Here is a 17,009-nt window from a genome sequence, read left to right on the forward strand (position 1 = left end):
GAGAAATCACCCCCCGGGAGGAGGTCCACACTGCAATCCCTTCGCCATTCTTCTGGGATTTGGGGCACTCATGCACACATGCCCAGCATGATTTTCAAGCCCCAGGTCTGAGACTTGAATGTGGTTGGCCACATGAGAGTCCAGTGCTTTAACCAGCACACTGCTGGCCCCAAACATAGGGTATAGTACGAGCACCCGTGAGGGACAGTGGTCAGGAATAGCTTCTCAGAAAAGATGACACCTAAATGTATCTTAAGTACTGTTTGTATTTTAGTGTACTCTGAACAAGGAGAATGTATGTGAAAGGCCCTGATGCAAAAGACACCCTGCTAGGTGTGAAGACTTGGAAGCAGTTTGGTGGTTGTAAAACCTGAGGCAGAGACTCACTGCTTAGTAAAAGATAAGGCTGGCAGATAAGAAAAGCGAGACAAGGCTAGACTGTATCTCTAATATAAATGAACACAGGCTTTATCATGGTATGAAAGGTCCACAAAAACAGTTTCAGCAGTTGAGGGGTGTGGTCATAGTTATGTTTTAGATAGAAAATTCTGTTTTAGGTAGGCAATACTTTGTGGAAGTTATGTTTGAGAAGCGCAGGACTAGAGAGGACACCAAAACTTTTTTTTCTTTTTTTTTTTTTTTTTTTTTAGATTTTTGCCATAGGGTGCACATGCGCTCACCCAGAAAGAGACAGAGAGAGAGGAAAAGTGAGAAATCACCCTCTGGGGGGAATGACCATGCCGCATTCCCCTCTCTAATCTCCTCTCGAGATTTTGGGCATGGATGCACACATCCCAGTTTCGTTTTCAAGCTGCCAGGTCTGAGAATTGGACTGTAAAGTCAGCCATGTGCAGTCCAGCTGCCTTGACCTCCACATTACTGGCCAAAACTTGACTGTTGTAGTTATCCAAATTATATGGCCTCGTACTGGGGCATAGGATAGAGAAAAGGTGGGGTAGGGGAAACCTCACGTGTTTAAGTGGGTCTCCCTTTGAAGTCAGGAAATCAGAACAGCTACCAGTGGTGGTACGGTGATTAGACTGGTAGTTAGTACATCTCTGTTGGAAATCCTAGCCATTTATCCATGATTTGAACAAACATTGAGTACTCACTATCTGCCAGTTACAGTACTTGAGACTGCAAAGCTCTGACGTCACTGTCAGAATTAAAGCGTATTTTAGTCTTTTTTTTTTTTCCTGTAAAATTGTTTTTTACACAGGATTTGTGAAGATTGACAAAATTTGACTTAGAAAACATTGAAGCTATCCCCATAGGCAAATGGGTCAGGGAGCTGGATCCCGCACCACCAGCTGTGGTTTGAATCCTGGCTCTGGCAGATTGAAAAACATGCTGGGTTGGGACCAGCAGATGGCATAGCGGTTTTGTTGGTGGACTCCCACATGACTGACCATAGTTCAGGTCCTGGACCCGGTGGCTTGAAATTCACACTGGGCATGAGTGTGTGAGTGCTCAAGATCCCAGGAGGAGAATGGAGGGGAAGGAATTTTGGTATGGCCATCCTCTCTGGAGGGTGATTTCTCACTTTCCCTCTCACTTTCTCTGTCTTTCTCTTGCAAGCGAGCACACACTCCTTAAGACAAAAAACTCTGCAAAAACAAACAAACAAAGAAAACATGCTGGGTGCATGTGTGTGCATGCATACCCAAAATCCTGATGGCAGCATCAGGTGGTACGGAGGTTAGGGCCCTGGAGCCCACATGGCTGGCTGGCTGTTGGGTTAGAATCCTGGACCAGGAGGCTTGAAAATCATGCCAGGTATGTGTATATGTGTACCCAAGATTCCAAGATGAGAATGGAGGAGAAGGGACATGGCCATCTACCCCAGGAAGTGATTTCTCACCTTCTCTGTCTCTCTGGCGAGTGCACGTGCCTTATAGCAAAAACTTAAAGGAAAAAAAAGGGCTGTCAGGAAGGAGAAATGGAGGAGAAGGGATCTTGATGTGACTACACCATTGAGGGTGCTTTCTTCTCCACCATTCCTCTCTTTGTTTCTCTGTCTCTAGTGAGTGCATATGCCCTCTAACCAAAAAAAAAAAAATTAAAAAAAATAAAGTAAAAAAAGGGAGAAAGCACTGGAACCCTGCAATATGTCATGTCAGAGTAGTGTTTTTATTATTTGTTTACTGTACATGTAGGTATGTTGTAGGTATGTAGTATATCTATTATTTTTAAAATTAGTACAGTGGTTAAGAGTATAGTTGCGGGGGACCAGCAGTTGGCGTAATGCTGTATCGCTGGACTCCCATGTAGTTGACTGTGGTTCAAGTCCCGGACTCAGTGGCTTAAACTCACGCCAAGTGCATGTGCATGCATGCCCAAGATCCCAAGAGGAGAATGGAGGAGAAGGGATTGCGATGTGGCCATCCCCCTGGGGGGTGATTTCTCACTTCCTGTCTCTTTCTGGCCAGTGCATGTGCACTATAGCCAAAACCTCTCAAAAAAAAAAAAAAAAAGAAAAGAAAAAGGAGTACAGTTAGGGAACATAGAATGATGTAGAACCAGACTATCTAGGGTTGAGACCCAGGTCTATTATTTACCCACTCTCTGATATCGATCGAGTTATTTAACCTATGTCATATTTCCCACATCTATGAAAACGTTACTAGCACATCAACATGAGGTTGTTCTGAGACATTAACGACTCAGTATTTGTGAAGTATTTAGGATGATGCCTGAAGCATAAAAGTGCTGGTGTTCATTTAGGTACAACTGATCATCAGCTAATCCCATTTATTTGCAGTAGTTCTACGTGAAAGTCCACTTTGGGTGGGTATAGTTAATCAGCATCTGTATGTGTTTATTCTCTGCCTAATATGATAGAGGAATTTAAAAGCAGTGTAATACTAACCTCTGCTTTCAAATGGCTTTTCATTTTTTGAAGGACAGATGATGCCGTTTATTTGTTTAATAAATAACTCTTAATTATTTAGGTCTCTAATAAATGATAAAAAAATTCAAATGAATGATCCCTATCCACATACCTATTTTATTCTTTTTCAGAGGGTGCATGCTCTTGTCAGAGAGACAGAGAGAGGGAGAGAGATATCCCTAATGTCATACAGTTATGCCACAATCCTTTCTCCTCCATTTTTCTACCCTTTCAGGTTTTGGGTACACACACATATGCTTCGTGTGTTTTTCAGGCCTCTGGGGCCAGGGTTCAAATCATGTGGTTGGCCTTGTGGGATCTGACTCTCTTAATTTTGACCAGTTCTTTTTTTTTTTTCTTTTATTATTTTTTGTATTCATATATCTAAAGGAGAAGGCAATATAAAATAGTATGAGTGGGTATTATTTTGGGGTAGTTGAAGGAGCCGAGAAAACGAACCACTGGTCTTGGCTCTTTACTTAATTCCAAAACTCAAAAAGCTCTGAAAACTGAGCCTAGTTTCCATCAGTTTGATACTAAAAATCATTTGGTAGCAAAACCTGACTTGAACTGGCCTGAGGATTGTTATAATCTTAATCCGACTTAGTATACCTATTCATAAATTTGCTGTAGGAACATTGGTGTATTTGATTTCAGAGTACTTGTTCATTTACTTTTTTATTTATCTAAAGTTTATTTATCTCACGAGTGTGAGACATAGAGAAAGACAGCTACCCTCAACAGGGTCTCATGTTGCAACCCTTCCCAGCCAGATGGGATCCCGGGCACATGCACCTGGCCTGGGAGCTGAATCCACAGCCTTCCATGTGAATCTAGCATTGCTAAGTGGCATTACTGCTATGCCACTGTGCTGACCCCGATGATAGGGTATTTGGTTACCCAGCTGGAGGTATTACTTAGTATGTTAGATTTACAGCATATAGAAAATCTCCTAAGTTCTGCATTCTGAACTCAACTTTTGCATAATGGATTATTGGTTCATTCTGTGTGTCAGGCAATAGAGAAAACACAGATAAGCAAAAATAGTAAAAATTACCTGTGAAACTAAATTCACTGTACCATATACTGCACACTCACTAAACTGGCAAAAGTGGGAAAATAAGATTGAAAACACTAAATGCTGGAGAACTTAAATACACAACCTTTGAAGAACTTTGTGGTAGTTTCTTTCTTTTTTTTTTCCCGAGGGTATGTGCACTGGCCGTAGAAACAGAAGGAGAGGGACCAGCAGTTAGCGTAATGGCTATGTCGCTGGACTCCCGTGTAGTCAACCACGGTTCATGTCCCGGACATGGTGGCTTGAAACTCACGCCGGGCACGTGTGCATGTGTGCCCCGGATCCTGAGAGGAGAATGCAGGAGAAGGGATTGCGGCGTGGCCATCCCCCCGGGGGATGATTTCTCACTTTCTGTCTCTGTCTTTCTGGCGAGTGCACACGCCCTACAGCAAAAACCTCTCCCTCCCCTCCCCCCCCAATAAAAACCACGCTGGGCACGTGTATGTATGTGCCCAAAATTCCAAGAAGAGAATGAATAAAAGAGAAGGGATTGTTGGTGTAGCCATTCTTGTGGGAGGAGTAATTTCCCTCTCTCTGGCAAGCGCCCATGCACTATAGCAAAAATCTAAAAGAAAAAAGTTTGTGTAACATTTTTATAAATGAAATCACAGTGTACAAATTTAGTAAAGTTTTTTTTACTAAACATGGCCTACCAAAGTTCAAGTCCTGGACCTGGCGGCTTGCTTTCTCATTTTCCCTTTCTCTCCCTGTCTCTGTCTAGTTCAAAAAATAATGATGATAAATAAAATTAAATAAGGGATTCTTTGAACAGTAAAACAAAATTCAAATATAATATACACATTTCTCCATGACATGAAATCTTACATATTTGTAGCTTTTTTATTATTATTACCATACTTGCCAGAGAGTAGGCAGGCTTGCTAGAGAGATAGAAGAGAGAGAGAGGGAGAAAGAAGCTCCCCAGTAGGGTATTTTCACTTAACAATCGCTTTCCCATTTCTCCTCCCTATTGGGATTTTGGGGTCATACATACATACATGTGCCTGGAGTGTCTTTTGAGGTGCTGGGGCCAGGATTTGAACTGCAGTTGTTTACATGGAATCTGCTTCCCTCTACTCTGGGCCTTTCTTTAGTTTACTTATTTTTTCCATAAGAGAGAGACAGGTATCCCAATAAGGTCTTCACATTGCAGTCCACCCCTGCTCAGTCCAGATGATGGGCATACATGCCTGACTTGCTCAAGGAGGTCCTAGAACTTGAATAAGATCTTTCCTATGTGGGTTCAGTTGCATTATCACTGTACTGCTACCTGGCTCCTAATTTTTTTTTTTTAAAGAATTATTTAACTTTATTTATTCATTTCTTTATTTTAATTTGACCAGAGAGGGTCAGGGCCAGAGTGAGAGAGAGAAAAGTGAGAAGGCAAGCTGCCATGTCCAGGACTTGAACCATAGTCAACTAAGTGGGAGTCCAGTGCCCTTAACCACCATGTCACCTGCCAGCTCCCCAATGGGTTTTTGTTTGTTTGTTTTTTGGTCTTAGCTTTGTTTTTGTTTGTGTTTTTTGGTGTTTGGAGTGTTCTCAGGCTGGCTTATTGACATAGCAGTGCTGTACTGCTTAGAAGCCAGGTCTCACATGGCAACTGCATTTCAAATCCCCAACCTGGTCAGCCTGACACATGCCAGGCATGCATGAGAGTACCCAAGATCCCCTGGACTGGAGGTCTGGAGGAAGGGATCACGGTGTGACCAGATCCTATGGAGAGTGCCCATCTTACTCTATCAGGACTAAGGGCAGGGGGCGGGACTAAAGGAAGAGTTCTCTTCAAACTATTTGCTGGAACCCTAAAGGTAAAGCAGATGAAGGCTATGCTGCTCTGATTAAATGGGAAGAAGGGTGGTTGAGTTACATAATCTATAGAATCGGTTATAAGTCTAAAGATGCACTTCTCAGAATAGAGTGTTAAAAGTCACAATGACCCTTTACATGTATTCTTTTTCCGGTGAGCCTAGCTAAACAGGGAGATTATAACATGTATAGAGCATGTACTGTGGATTAGGTTTTATTGTTAAGTACTGTATATGAATTAACTTCTTAATTCTTTTTTTTTTTAAATAAGTTTATTTATTCACTTATTTCATTTTAATTTGACCAGAGAGAGAGAGAGAAAGTGAGAAAGCAAGCCACCAGGTCCGGGACTTGAACCGTGGTTGGCCATGTGGGAGTATCCAGCACCTTAACCACCACACCACCTGCTAGTCCCCAACTTCTTAATTCTTATGACAACCTTATAAAGTAGACTTTTTTTTTTTTTTTAAAGGTTTACCAGCAGTTAGCGTAATGGCTATGTCGCTGGACTCCCGTGTAGTCAACCACGGTTCATGTCCCGGACATGGTGGCTTGAAACTCACGCCGGGCACGTGTGCATGTGTGCCCCGGATCCTGAGAGGAGAATGCAGGAGAAGGGATTGCGGCGTGGCCATCCCCCCGGGGGATGATTTCTCACTTTCTGTCTCTGTCTTTCTGGCGAGTGCACACGCCCTACAGCAAAAACCTCTCCCTCCCCTCCCCCCCCAATAAAAACCACGCTGGGCACGTGTATGTATGTGCCCAAAATTCCAAGAAGAGAATGAATAAAAGAGAAGGGATTGTTGGTGTAGCCATTCTTGTGGGAGGAGTAATTTCCCTCTCTCTGGCAAGCGCCCATGCACTATAGCAAAAATCTAAAAGAAAAAAGTTTGTGTAACATTTTTATAAATGAAATCACAGTGTACAAATTTAGTAAAGTTTTTTTTACTAAACATGGCCTACCAAAGTTCAAGTCCTGGACCTGGCGGCTTGCTTTCTCATTTTCCCTTTCTCTCCCTGTCTCTGTCTAGTTCAAAAAATAATGATGATAAATAAAATTAAATAAGGGATTCTTTGAACAGTAAAACAAAATTCAAATATAATATACACATTTCTCCATGACATGAAATCTTACATATTTGTAGCTTTTTTATTATTATTACCATACTTGCCAGAGAGTAGGCAGGCTTGCTAGAGAGATAGAAGAGAGAGAGAGGGAGAAAGAAGCTCCCCAGTAGGGTATTTTCACTTAACAATCGCTTTCCCATTTCTCCTCCCTATTGGGATTTTGGGGTCATACATACATACATGTGCCTGGAGTGTCTTTTGAGGTGCTGGGGCCAGGATTTGAACTGCAGTTGTTTACATGGAATCTGCTTCCCTCTACTCTGGGCCTTTCTTTAGTTTACTTATTTTTTCCATAAGAGAGAGACAGGTATCCCAATAAGGTCTTCACATTGCAGTCCACCCCTGCTCAGTCCAGATGATGGGCATACATGCCTGACTTGCTCAAGGAGGTCCTAGAACTTGAATAAGATCTTTCCTATGTGGGTTCAGTTGCATTATCACTGTACTGCTACCTGGCTCCTAATTTTTTTTTTTTAAAGAATTATTTAACTTTATTTATTCATTTCTTTATTTTAATTTGACCAGAGAGGGTCAGGGCCAGAGTGAGAGAGAGAAAAGTGAGAAGGCAAGCTGCCATGTCCAGGACTTGAACCATAGTCAACTAAGTGGGAGTCCAGTGCCCTTAACCACCATGTCACCTGCCAGCTCCCCAATGGGTTTTTGTTTGTTTGTTTTTTGGTCTTAGCTTTGTTTTTGTTTGTGTTTTTTGGTGTTTGGAGTGTTCTCAGGCTGGCTTAGTGACATAGCAGTGCTGTACTGCTTAGAAGCCAGGTCTCACATGGCAACTGCATTTCAAATCCCCAACCTGGTCAGCCTGACACATGCCAGGCATGCATGAGAGTACCCAAGATCCCCTGGACTGGAGGTCTGGAGGAAGGGATCACGGTGTGACCAGATCCTATGGAGAGTGCCCATCTTACTCTATCAGGACTAAGGGCAGGGGGCGGGACTAAAGGAAGAGTTCTCTTCAAACTATTTGCTGGAACCCTAAAGGTAAAGCAGATGAAGGCTATGCTGCTCTGATTAAATGGGAAGAAGGGTGGTTGAGTTACATAATCTATAGAATCGGTTATAAGTCTAAAGATGCACTTCTCAGAATAGAGTGTTAAAAGTCACAATGACCCTTTACATGTATTCTTTTTCCGGTGAGCCTAGCTAAACAGGGAGATTATAACATGTATAGAGCATGTACTGTGGATTAGGTTTTATTGTTAAGTACTGTATATGAATTAACTTCTTAATTCTTTTTTTTTTTAAATAAGTTTATTTATTCACTTATTTCATTTTAATTTGACCAGAGAGAGAGAGAGAAAGTGAGAAAGCAAGCCACCAGGTCCGGGACTTGAACCGTGGTTGGCCATGTGGGAGTATCCAGCACCTTAACCACCACACCACCTGCTAGTCCCCAACTTCTTAATTCTTATGACAACCTTATAAAGTAGACTTTTTTTTTTTTTTTAAAGGTTTTTGACATTGTGCATGTGTGCTTGCTGGAAAGAGAGAGATGGTGAGAAAGAAAGTGAGAAATCACCCCCTCCCCCCCGGGTGGATGGCCACACTGCAATCCCTTGTCCTCTATTCTCCTTTTGGGATTTGGGGCATGCACACACACACACACGCTTGAATGATTTTCAAGCAACTAGATCCTGAAGTTAAATTGGTCGGTCATGTAGGAGTCCAGAGCCCCAACCACTGCATCACCTGCCGGCCCCTAAAGTAGGCTCTTTACAAATGATTTGTTTTGCTGTAGTTGAGTGAGATTGGGTGATGTGTTCAAGGGAAGACAGTAAGTAAATGATGGAGCCTAGATTTGAACTCACTTCTTTGGCCCCAGACTTCACCACCACACTCCAGCTAAAAGTCAAAATAAACTGAATTATTTGCTTTGTACCTGAGAACAGATAGCTTCCTTTAATAATTTTGTCATTTACGTTTATCTAGAGCTGGCCAACATGGAAGAGGATCCCAGATCAGCTGGAGTTGCTACCTTTGTTCTTCAAGAAGAATTCGACAGATATTCTGGCTATTGGTGGTGTCCAGAAGCTGAAATAAGTAAGAGGATTTAAAGTCATATATTTAACTTATTTATTTTTAAAGAATTATTATTATTATTTTAAATTGTTATTATTTTTTAATTTTATCAGAGAGAGAGAGAGAGAATGAATAGACAGTCACAGAGAGAGAGAAGGAAAGTGAGAAAGCCAGACCTGGGACTCAAACCATAGTCAAGCAAGTGGGAGTCCAGCACCTTAACCACCACACCTCCTGCTGGCCCCAAAGTCATATAGTTTAGATCAGTTAAAGTATTGTAAAGTATTGTGAATTAGTTGAGTACACAGATTCTAAATTTTGGATAGTAGGTTCTAAAGTGATGAAGATTGGGTCCTACCAATAGTTATTTAGAATATATAGAATATTTAACCATACTGAATTGTAGTAAAAACAGTGTATTGTAGTTTAGTGCCTCAGGTCCCTTAATTCTCTTTGCCATTTTTGTCACCTGGGATCTGGTCTTGGTAGCGTTGCCAACATTGGTGACAATAAATTAAAACTACCACACATTGGCGGTCAACATGTGGTGTGGTGATTGAAGCACTGGACTTCCCACATGTCCAACCGTGGTTTGAGTCCCAACCTGATGGCTCTCTCTCTCTCACTCTCTTTCTCTGCAGAACTCATGTAAAAAAAATAGTAATAATAAATAAATAAATTTTTGTTTATTCATTCATTTATTTTTTTAATTTGACCAGAGAGAGACAGAGGGTGAGAGTGAGAGAGAGAGGAAGTGAGAAAGCAAGCCACCAGATTCAGGACTCGAACCCCGGTCGGCCATGTGGGAGTGTCCAACACCTTAAACCACCATGCCACCTGCTGGTCCCAGAATAATTCTTGAAAAGAAATGTGTGATTGACCAGAGAGTCTGCATGAATATACAAGTCAGCATATAAATGAATATAGAAAAAAGGAATAAATAAATTCCTTCTTTTCTGGGTGAATTCACAAATATTTCACTGCTTTAGAAACAAATGGTTGAAGCAGTGTCTTTCAAACATTTTGACTAAGATCCGTTTAGAAATTATAATATGGCCTAATATGTTGTGCACATGGTATATAGATAAAACCAAAAACAAGGGGCTGGCAGGTGGCGGGGCAGTTAAGACACTAGACTCCCACATGGCTGACCACAGTTCGAGTCGTAGACCTGGTGGCTTGCTTTCTCATTGCCCCCTCATTTCCAGCAAATTAAATAATAATAAAGAAATAAAATTAAATAAATAATTCTTTAAAAAAACAGTTTTGGGAAACACTATGTATCCTATGTGTAATACACTCTGGCATTATTATTGTTTTCTATTTGTTGTATTTCCTTTTTCAATATGGCCTAATATGTTGTGCACATGGTATATAGATAAAACCAAAAACAAGGGGCTGGCAGGTGGCGGGGCAGTTAAGACACTAGACTCCCACATGGCTGACCACAGTTCGAGTCGTAGACCTGGTGGCTTGCTTTCTCATTGCCCCCTCATTTCCAGCAAATTAAATAATAATAAAGAAATAAAATTAAATAAATAATTCTTTAAAAAAACAGTTTTGGGAAACACTATGTATCCTATGTGTAATACACTCTGGCATTATTATTGTTTTCTATTTGTTGTATTTCCTTTTTCGAGAGAGAGATTTTTGCAATAGGGTGTGTGTGCTCACCAGAGAGACAGAGAGATAGCCGGGGGGATGGCCATGCCAATCCCTTCTCCTCCATTTTCCTCTTGGGATTTTGGAAATGCACACACAAATGCCTGTTGTGAGTTTTGAGCCACCGGGTCCAGCACTCGAATTGCAGTCAACCACGTGGAAGTCCAGTGCCTTAATCACTTCATAGCTGCTGGCCCGTTATATTTTCTTAAATGCTGGCTGTGATACTTCAGTAGATTTCATGAGTCACTAATGGTTTGCAGCTACCAAATGCAGTCTGAACACTTCTCTGAGGGACCATGAAAAATATTGGGTCGTCAGAAAAGTCATGAAATATTTTTCTGTTTTTCTATACAAAAGCGCATCATGACTTTTCCAGCAGCCCAATATCTATTTTTAAGCTGTGTCTTAGATTTAGGTATTTTATTTTTAGATGTAAAATGTTCTGCCATAATTGATTTTGTTACCACAAGATTTTGACACGGTTATTCAAAATAACTGGACTCTTTAAGTAGCATGTATTTTTAATAACAGAAAATATTGGGACCAGCAGTTAGCGTAATGGTTACGTTGCTGGACTCCCATGTAGCTGACCATGGTTTGAGTCCTGGACCCGTTAGCTTAAACTCACGCCGGGCATGCGTGCGTGCGTGCCCAACATCCCGAGAGGAGAATGGAGGAGAAGGGATTGCAGCATGGCCATCCTCCCTGCGGGGTGATTTCTCGCTTTCTGTCTCTGTCTTTCTGGTGAGCGTACGTGCCCTACAGCAAAAACCTCTCCCTCTCCCCCCCCAAAAAGAGAAAATATTATAAATGTAATTAATTCAGTGCTTTATCTTTTTTTTTGTTTGGAGAGGTTTTTTGCTACAGGATGCGTGCGCTCACCAGAAAGACAGAGACAGAGACAGAAAGCGAGAAATCATCCCCCAGGGGGGATGGCCATGCCGCAGTCCCTTCTCCTCTATTCTCCTCTCGGGATCTTGGGCATGCATGCACATGTGCCCAGTGTGAGTTTAAGCCGCTGGGTCTGGGACTCGAATCGCAATCGGCTACATGGGAGTCCAGCGACATTACGCTAACTGCTGGTCCCTGTGTTTTATTATTTTTTTAAAAGAATTATTTATTTACTTAATTTTTTATTTAATTTTTATGTTATTATCATTCATTTTTTAAAATTTGACTGGAGAGAGACAGAAAGAGAGAGAGACAAAGGGAAAGTAGGAAAGCAAGCTGCCAGGTCTAGACTAGAACTGTTGTTGGCCATGTGGGAGTTCAGCATCGTAACCACCATACCACCTGCCAGCCCCATTAATTCCTTTTTTAACAGATTTTAAGATCTGCAAGGAAGAGTCCTCCAGAAGAGTTTTTCAGCCCAGCAGCAGAAGCACAGGTGGTAGGGCACCAGTGCACAATTCTAGAGCTATATGAGAAGACCCACGGTTCCAATCCGGGGTTGACCAGTCAGGGTGCCTATGATCTTGGCTGGTTTGAAGTCCAGGGGAAGAATCACAGCATGACAAGATCCCATCAGGGTCCTTCTTTGTCTCTCTCTCTCTGTTTCTTTCTCTAGTAAGAGAAAAGAAAGATGGGAGGGAGGGAAGGAGGAGGGAGCTTTTAAAGAAAAAGGAGCTTTCCTCGTTAAAATATGTATATATTAATGGGGACAGAAGATGGTGTAGTAGTTAAGGTGCTCGACTCCCACATGGCTGACCACGGTTTGAGTCATGGATCCAGTGGCTTGAATCATGCTGGGCTCATGTGCTTGTGTGCCCAAAATCCTGAGAGGAGAATGGAGAAGAAGGATTGCATCATGGGGGAGGGGGGATTTCTTACTCTGTGCCTCTTGTGAGTGCATACGCCCTATAGCAAAAGATCTCTTTAAAATAAATAAAAATATGTACATATTATTAACATGCAGGGTACATTATATTGCGTCATTGAAAAAGTTGTGACATATTTTTCTATGTTTTTTCTGTGCAAAAATGCATAATGACTTTTCTGACGACCCTATATTTATTTTATGAAAGAGAGTGGGAGAGTGGAAGGAGACAGGGGAAAAACCCTTGACAGAGTCTCACCATGCCTGGATCCTGCCTCAGCCTCTCAGTGAGCCAAGAGTTGAACCACAATCCTCCACGTGGCTCCATATATGCAGCAGTGCCTAAGCACTTGTGCCATCACAGCTTCCCAAAGGGAGTAATTCCCTTCTTTTCTTTTAGTTTACTTTTTCTTTGCTTTTATTTTTGTTTTTGTTTTTTAGAGAGAGATTTTCACTATAAGGTGCATGCACTTGCCAGAGAGACAGAGACAGAGAGACTGAAAGTGAGAAATCAGCCCTCTGGGGGGACAGCCATGCTGCAATCCCTGCTTCTCCGTTCTTCTCCTGGGACCCTGGGCACACATACACATGTGCCCAGTGTTGGTTTCAAGCCACTGGGTCCAGGACTCGAACCACAGTTGGCTATGTGGGAGTCCAACAACATAACCATTATACCATCTACTGCTCCTACTTTTTATTTGTGATAGAGTGCACGCACGCATGAAAGAGACAAGACAGAGAGGTGAGCATCCTCCACAGTTTGGTCATGCCATGACCCCCTTCCTCCAGCCTGTTGGATCCTGGGCACTCAGGTGCATGCCAAGCACGTTTCAGGCTGACTGAGTGGAGGATTCATATCCATGATTGCCACATGGGGTCCAGCTTCTCTAGAGGAGCACATTAACCTCTGTCGGCCTAGGGAAAAAACTAGCCAGTAGAAATGACTTAACCAGTAATGAGTTTGCTACTGCAAAGACTAGTGATGCCCTCATACAGAAAAGGTGCAGTTGGTAGTATACTGAACTGCAGTGATGGAAGCCACATGACTTTGGATCCCTGAGCTGGCCGACTTGGAACACCCCAGACATGCACATGCTTGCCCAAGATCCTGAGAAGCTGAGGGGCTGGAGGATAAGGATTACAGTGTGGTAAGATCCCGCGAGGATCTCTATCTCGTGTATGTGCACACGCTCTGTATCATGAATAAATAAAATAAATAAAAATTTTTAAAGAGGGGGCAGCATATTTTTATATGTAAGTTATTTTTTACTGTGATAAATCTAATAGTAGAAATAATGATTGGGGCCAGCACGTGGCCTGGTGGTTAAGGTGCTAGACTCTCATATGGTCAACTGCAGTTCAAGTCCCAGACTTGGCAGCTTGAAACTCACACCAGGCACGTATGTTATGTGTGCCCAAAATTCCAAGAGGAGAATGGAGGAGAAAGGATTGCAGCATGGCCACCCCCCACAGGGGGTGAGTTCTTGCTTTCTGTGTCTCTGTTTCTCCAGCAATGCCCATGCCCTATAACAAAAATCTCTCTAAAAAAGAAATAACGATCAGTTGTGATTACTCTTTGTAATAAGTCTTATAAAGTTTCAACATCTAAATTCTTTTTAAGCTCCCAGTGGTGGCAAAATTCTTAGAATTCTATATGAAGAAAATGATGAATCAGAAGTGGAAATTATTCATGTTACATCCCCTATGTTGGAAACGAGGAGGGCAGATTCTTTCCGTTACCCTAAAACAGGTACTACATTGGCATTTATGTTCACTTTTTCCTCCTTCCAAATAAAGTTTTTTCTGTAGTCATCCAAAGTTAACACTGATTGTTTACAGCCTTGGTAAGGATAGGTCGTTCATTAGGTGTCGCTGAAACAGATTTCGAATTAAAAACTGGCCTATTACATATTTTCAAAGGTGAGAATGTCCACGATACTGGTTATTTGAAAGAATGAATGAGAAGATGTCTTTGCTAGCAAGATTTTTAAGTGACTTTATTCTTAATAAATTAATAAATTATTTTTCCATTTTGATGTTTTACTGCATTTCACTTAGAAAAACTGTATAGAGGGCCAACTGGTGGTGTGGTGCTTAAGCCTTCTGGGATCCCTTGTGGCCGGCTATGCTGTTCAAGTCCCAGTGGCTTGAGAAATACACTGGCTGTGTGTGCATGCGTGCTCCTCCCCTCCGCCCAAAAAGGAGGGAGGAATGAAGGGATTGTGGCATTGCCATCCCCCATGGGGGGTGCTTGTTCACTTTCTCTCCATCTCTGTTTCTCTCCAGCAAGCGTACACATCCTTTTAAGAAGTATGAATTTGAGATGGGGCTGTGTGATTTGTTTGCAATAAAACCATACATATGTATATAGTGTTCTTGACTTACCTAAAGTGTAAAGAGGATTGATCTGGCAAAATTAGACTAAGTTTATAGGACTCCTCTCTTTTCCATGGTTATCTCCAGTACAAAATGATAAGAATGATTATTTGAGAGAGAGAATACACATTCATATAAATTAGGATATATCGTCACAGTTGTTCAACATTGTTATTAGCTGTTAATCTCTTACTGTGCCTAATTTGTAAATTATGCTTCATCATATGTGTGTATGTTTAGGAAAAAGTGAAGTACATATGGGGCTCGGTACTATCCGCAGTGTCAGGCAGCCACGGGGGTACCCACAGACACAGAGGGACTGCTATACTGCTCACTTATGTCTCTTTCTAAAGGCACAGCAAATCCAAAAGTCACTTTTAAGATGTCGGAAATAATGATTGACGCTGAAGGAAGGGTGAGTACACAATGTCGAGCTGACTTTTTGTGTCAATATGGCATATCTAGTCAGTCCTAGTAAGAGTCTTTGATGCATTCTTTAATTTTTTGGACTTGAACTTGCTAGGACGTCTGGATCATGATTTTAAGTTGACTTCATTTTCTTTCTTTCCTCTTTCTTTTTTTTTTTAAGAGAGTTTTTTTGCTATAGGGCACTTGCATTCTCTGGAGAAACAGAAAGAGACAGAGAGACAGAAAGTGAGAAATCACTCCTAGCGAGGATGGCCACTCCACAATCCTTTCTCCACCATTCTACTCTCAGGGTTTGGGCATGCACGCACACACATGTGAGCAGCATGAGTTTCAATCCACTGGACTTGAACTGCGGTTGATTACATTGAAATCCAGAGATATAACCATTATGCCATCTGCTGGTCTCAGGTTGACCTAATTTTCTACTTTTAACACTTTCTGCTGGTTCCCAAGATAGTATGAGAATAGGTATATTTACTACTCCTTTCCAATAGTTTTTCCTCTTCACTGTCATTAATTTTCCAAATAAGCGTTTTTTAAAAAAAAGTATTTATTGACTGATGAGGAGGTGCCTTCTGGGTTTGGTAGGTATCTCTGGTGGATGGCATCCCATAGTTTTCTTGCACTGCTGCTTTCCATTGGCATAATCACGTGATTACGAGCTACACCACACATTAGTTAAAAGCAGTCTTTGCTAGATTTCTGCTTTAACTGCTTTACTGATTCACTCATTTGAGGTTTAAAATTCAGTGGCTTTCAGTATTACAGGGTCATGCAGACATTGCCACAGTTGATTTTAGAACATCGTGATCACCTCAGAAAGAAACCCCAGGTCCTTTGCCATCATCCCCGGCCTCCCCATCCCCCCAGCCCTAGGCAACCACAAATCTACGTTCTATCCATTTCATAAAAGTGGACTCACACAGTATGTGTGTGTCTTCATTCCCTTAGATTGTTTTCAAGGTCCATCCGGTTGCAAAACTGGATGTTGCACCATTTCTTTTCTTTTTACAGCCAAATAATATTTCACTGTGGGGACCAGCAGTTAGCGTAATGGCTATGTCGCTGAATTCCGATGTAGTCGACCACAGTTCAAGTCCCGGACCTGGTGGCTTAAACTCACACCAGATGTGTGTGCGTGCGTGCCCAACATCCCAAGAGGAGAATGGAGGAGAAGGGATTGCGGCGTGGCCATCCCCCTCTAGGGGGTGATGTCTTGCTTTCTGTTTCTGTGTCTCTCTCTGTCTTTCTGGCGTGTGCACATGCCCTATAGCAAAAATCTCTCAAAAAAAAAATTTTTTTTCACTATGTAGAGTACCACATTATTTATCCATTCATTAATTGATGGATATTTGGGTTCTTCCCACTTTTTGGCTATTATGAATAATGCTCTATGAATATATGTACAAATCTTTGTGTGAGCTTATATTTTCACTTCTCTGGGGTATATACTAGAAGTGGAATTGTTGGGTCATATGATAACTTTATGTTTCGTCTTTTGTGGAACCGCCAAGCTGTTTTCCAGTGTGTCTGCACTATCCTCTGTTCCCACCAGCAGTGTATGCGATTTCCTATTTCTCCAAGCTGTTACCAGTACTTGTTATTATGCATCTTATTTATTATCATCGTCCTCGTGGGCTTGAAGTGGTATCTTGTATTCAGTTCTTTTACTGATAGATAAAGATACAGAGCATTTTTTCCCTGTGTTTGTTAGCCATTTGTGTATCTCCTTTGCATGACTATCTATTCAGATTCTTTACTTATTTAAAAATATATATATAGGGGCT

At 41.7% G+C, this 17,009-nt stretch overlaps 1 protein-coding gene across 2 annotated transcripts in view; it reads left to right on the forward strand.

The window, feature by feature from the left end:
- DPP8 (dipeptidyl peptidase 8) overlaps nt 1-17,009 on the forward strand; it is an 84,867-nt gene that overhangs the window by 26,018 nt on the left and 41,840 nt on the right. For both annotated transcript variants that reach the window (XM_006153498.3, XM_014589758.2), the window contains exons 6-8: nt 8,847-8,957; nt 14,039-14,167; nt 15,147-15,208. In XM_006153498.3, the coding sequence (XP_006153560.1) occupies nt 8,847-8,957; nt 14,039-14,167; nt 15,147-15,208 (302 nt within the window). The remainder of the gene's footprint in view (nt 1-8,846; nt 8,958-14,038; nt 14,168-15,146; nt 15,209-17,009) is intronic.

This window comes from Tupaia chinensis, unplaced genomic scaffold, assembly GCF_000334495.1.
Source record: "Tupaia chinensis unplaced genomic scaffold, TupChi_1.0 Scaffold000377_2, whole genome shotgun sequence".
In the NCBI taxonomy this organism is placed as follows: Eukaryota; Metazoa; Chordata; class Mammalia; order Scandentia; family Tupaiidae; genus Tupaia; species Tupaia belangeri.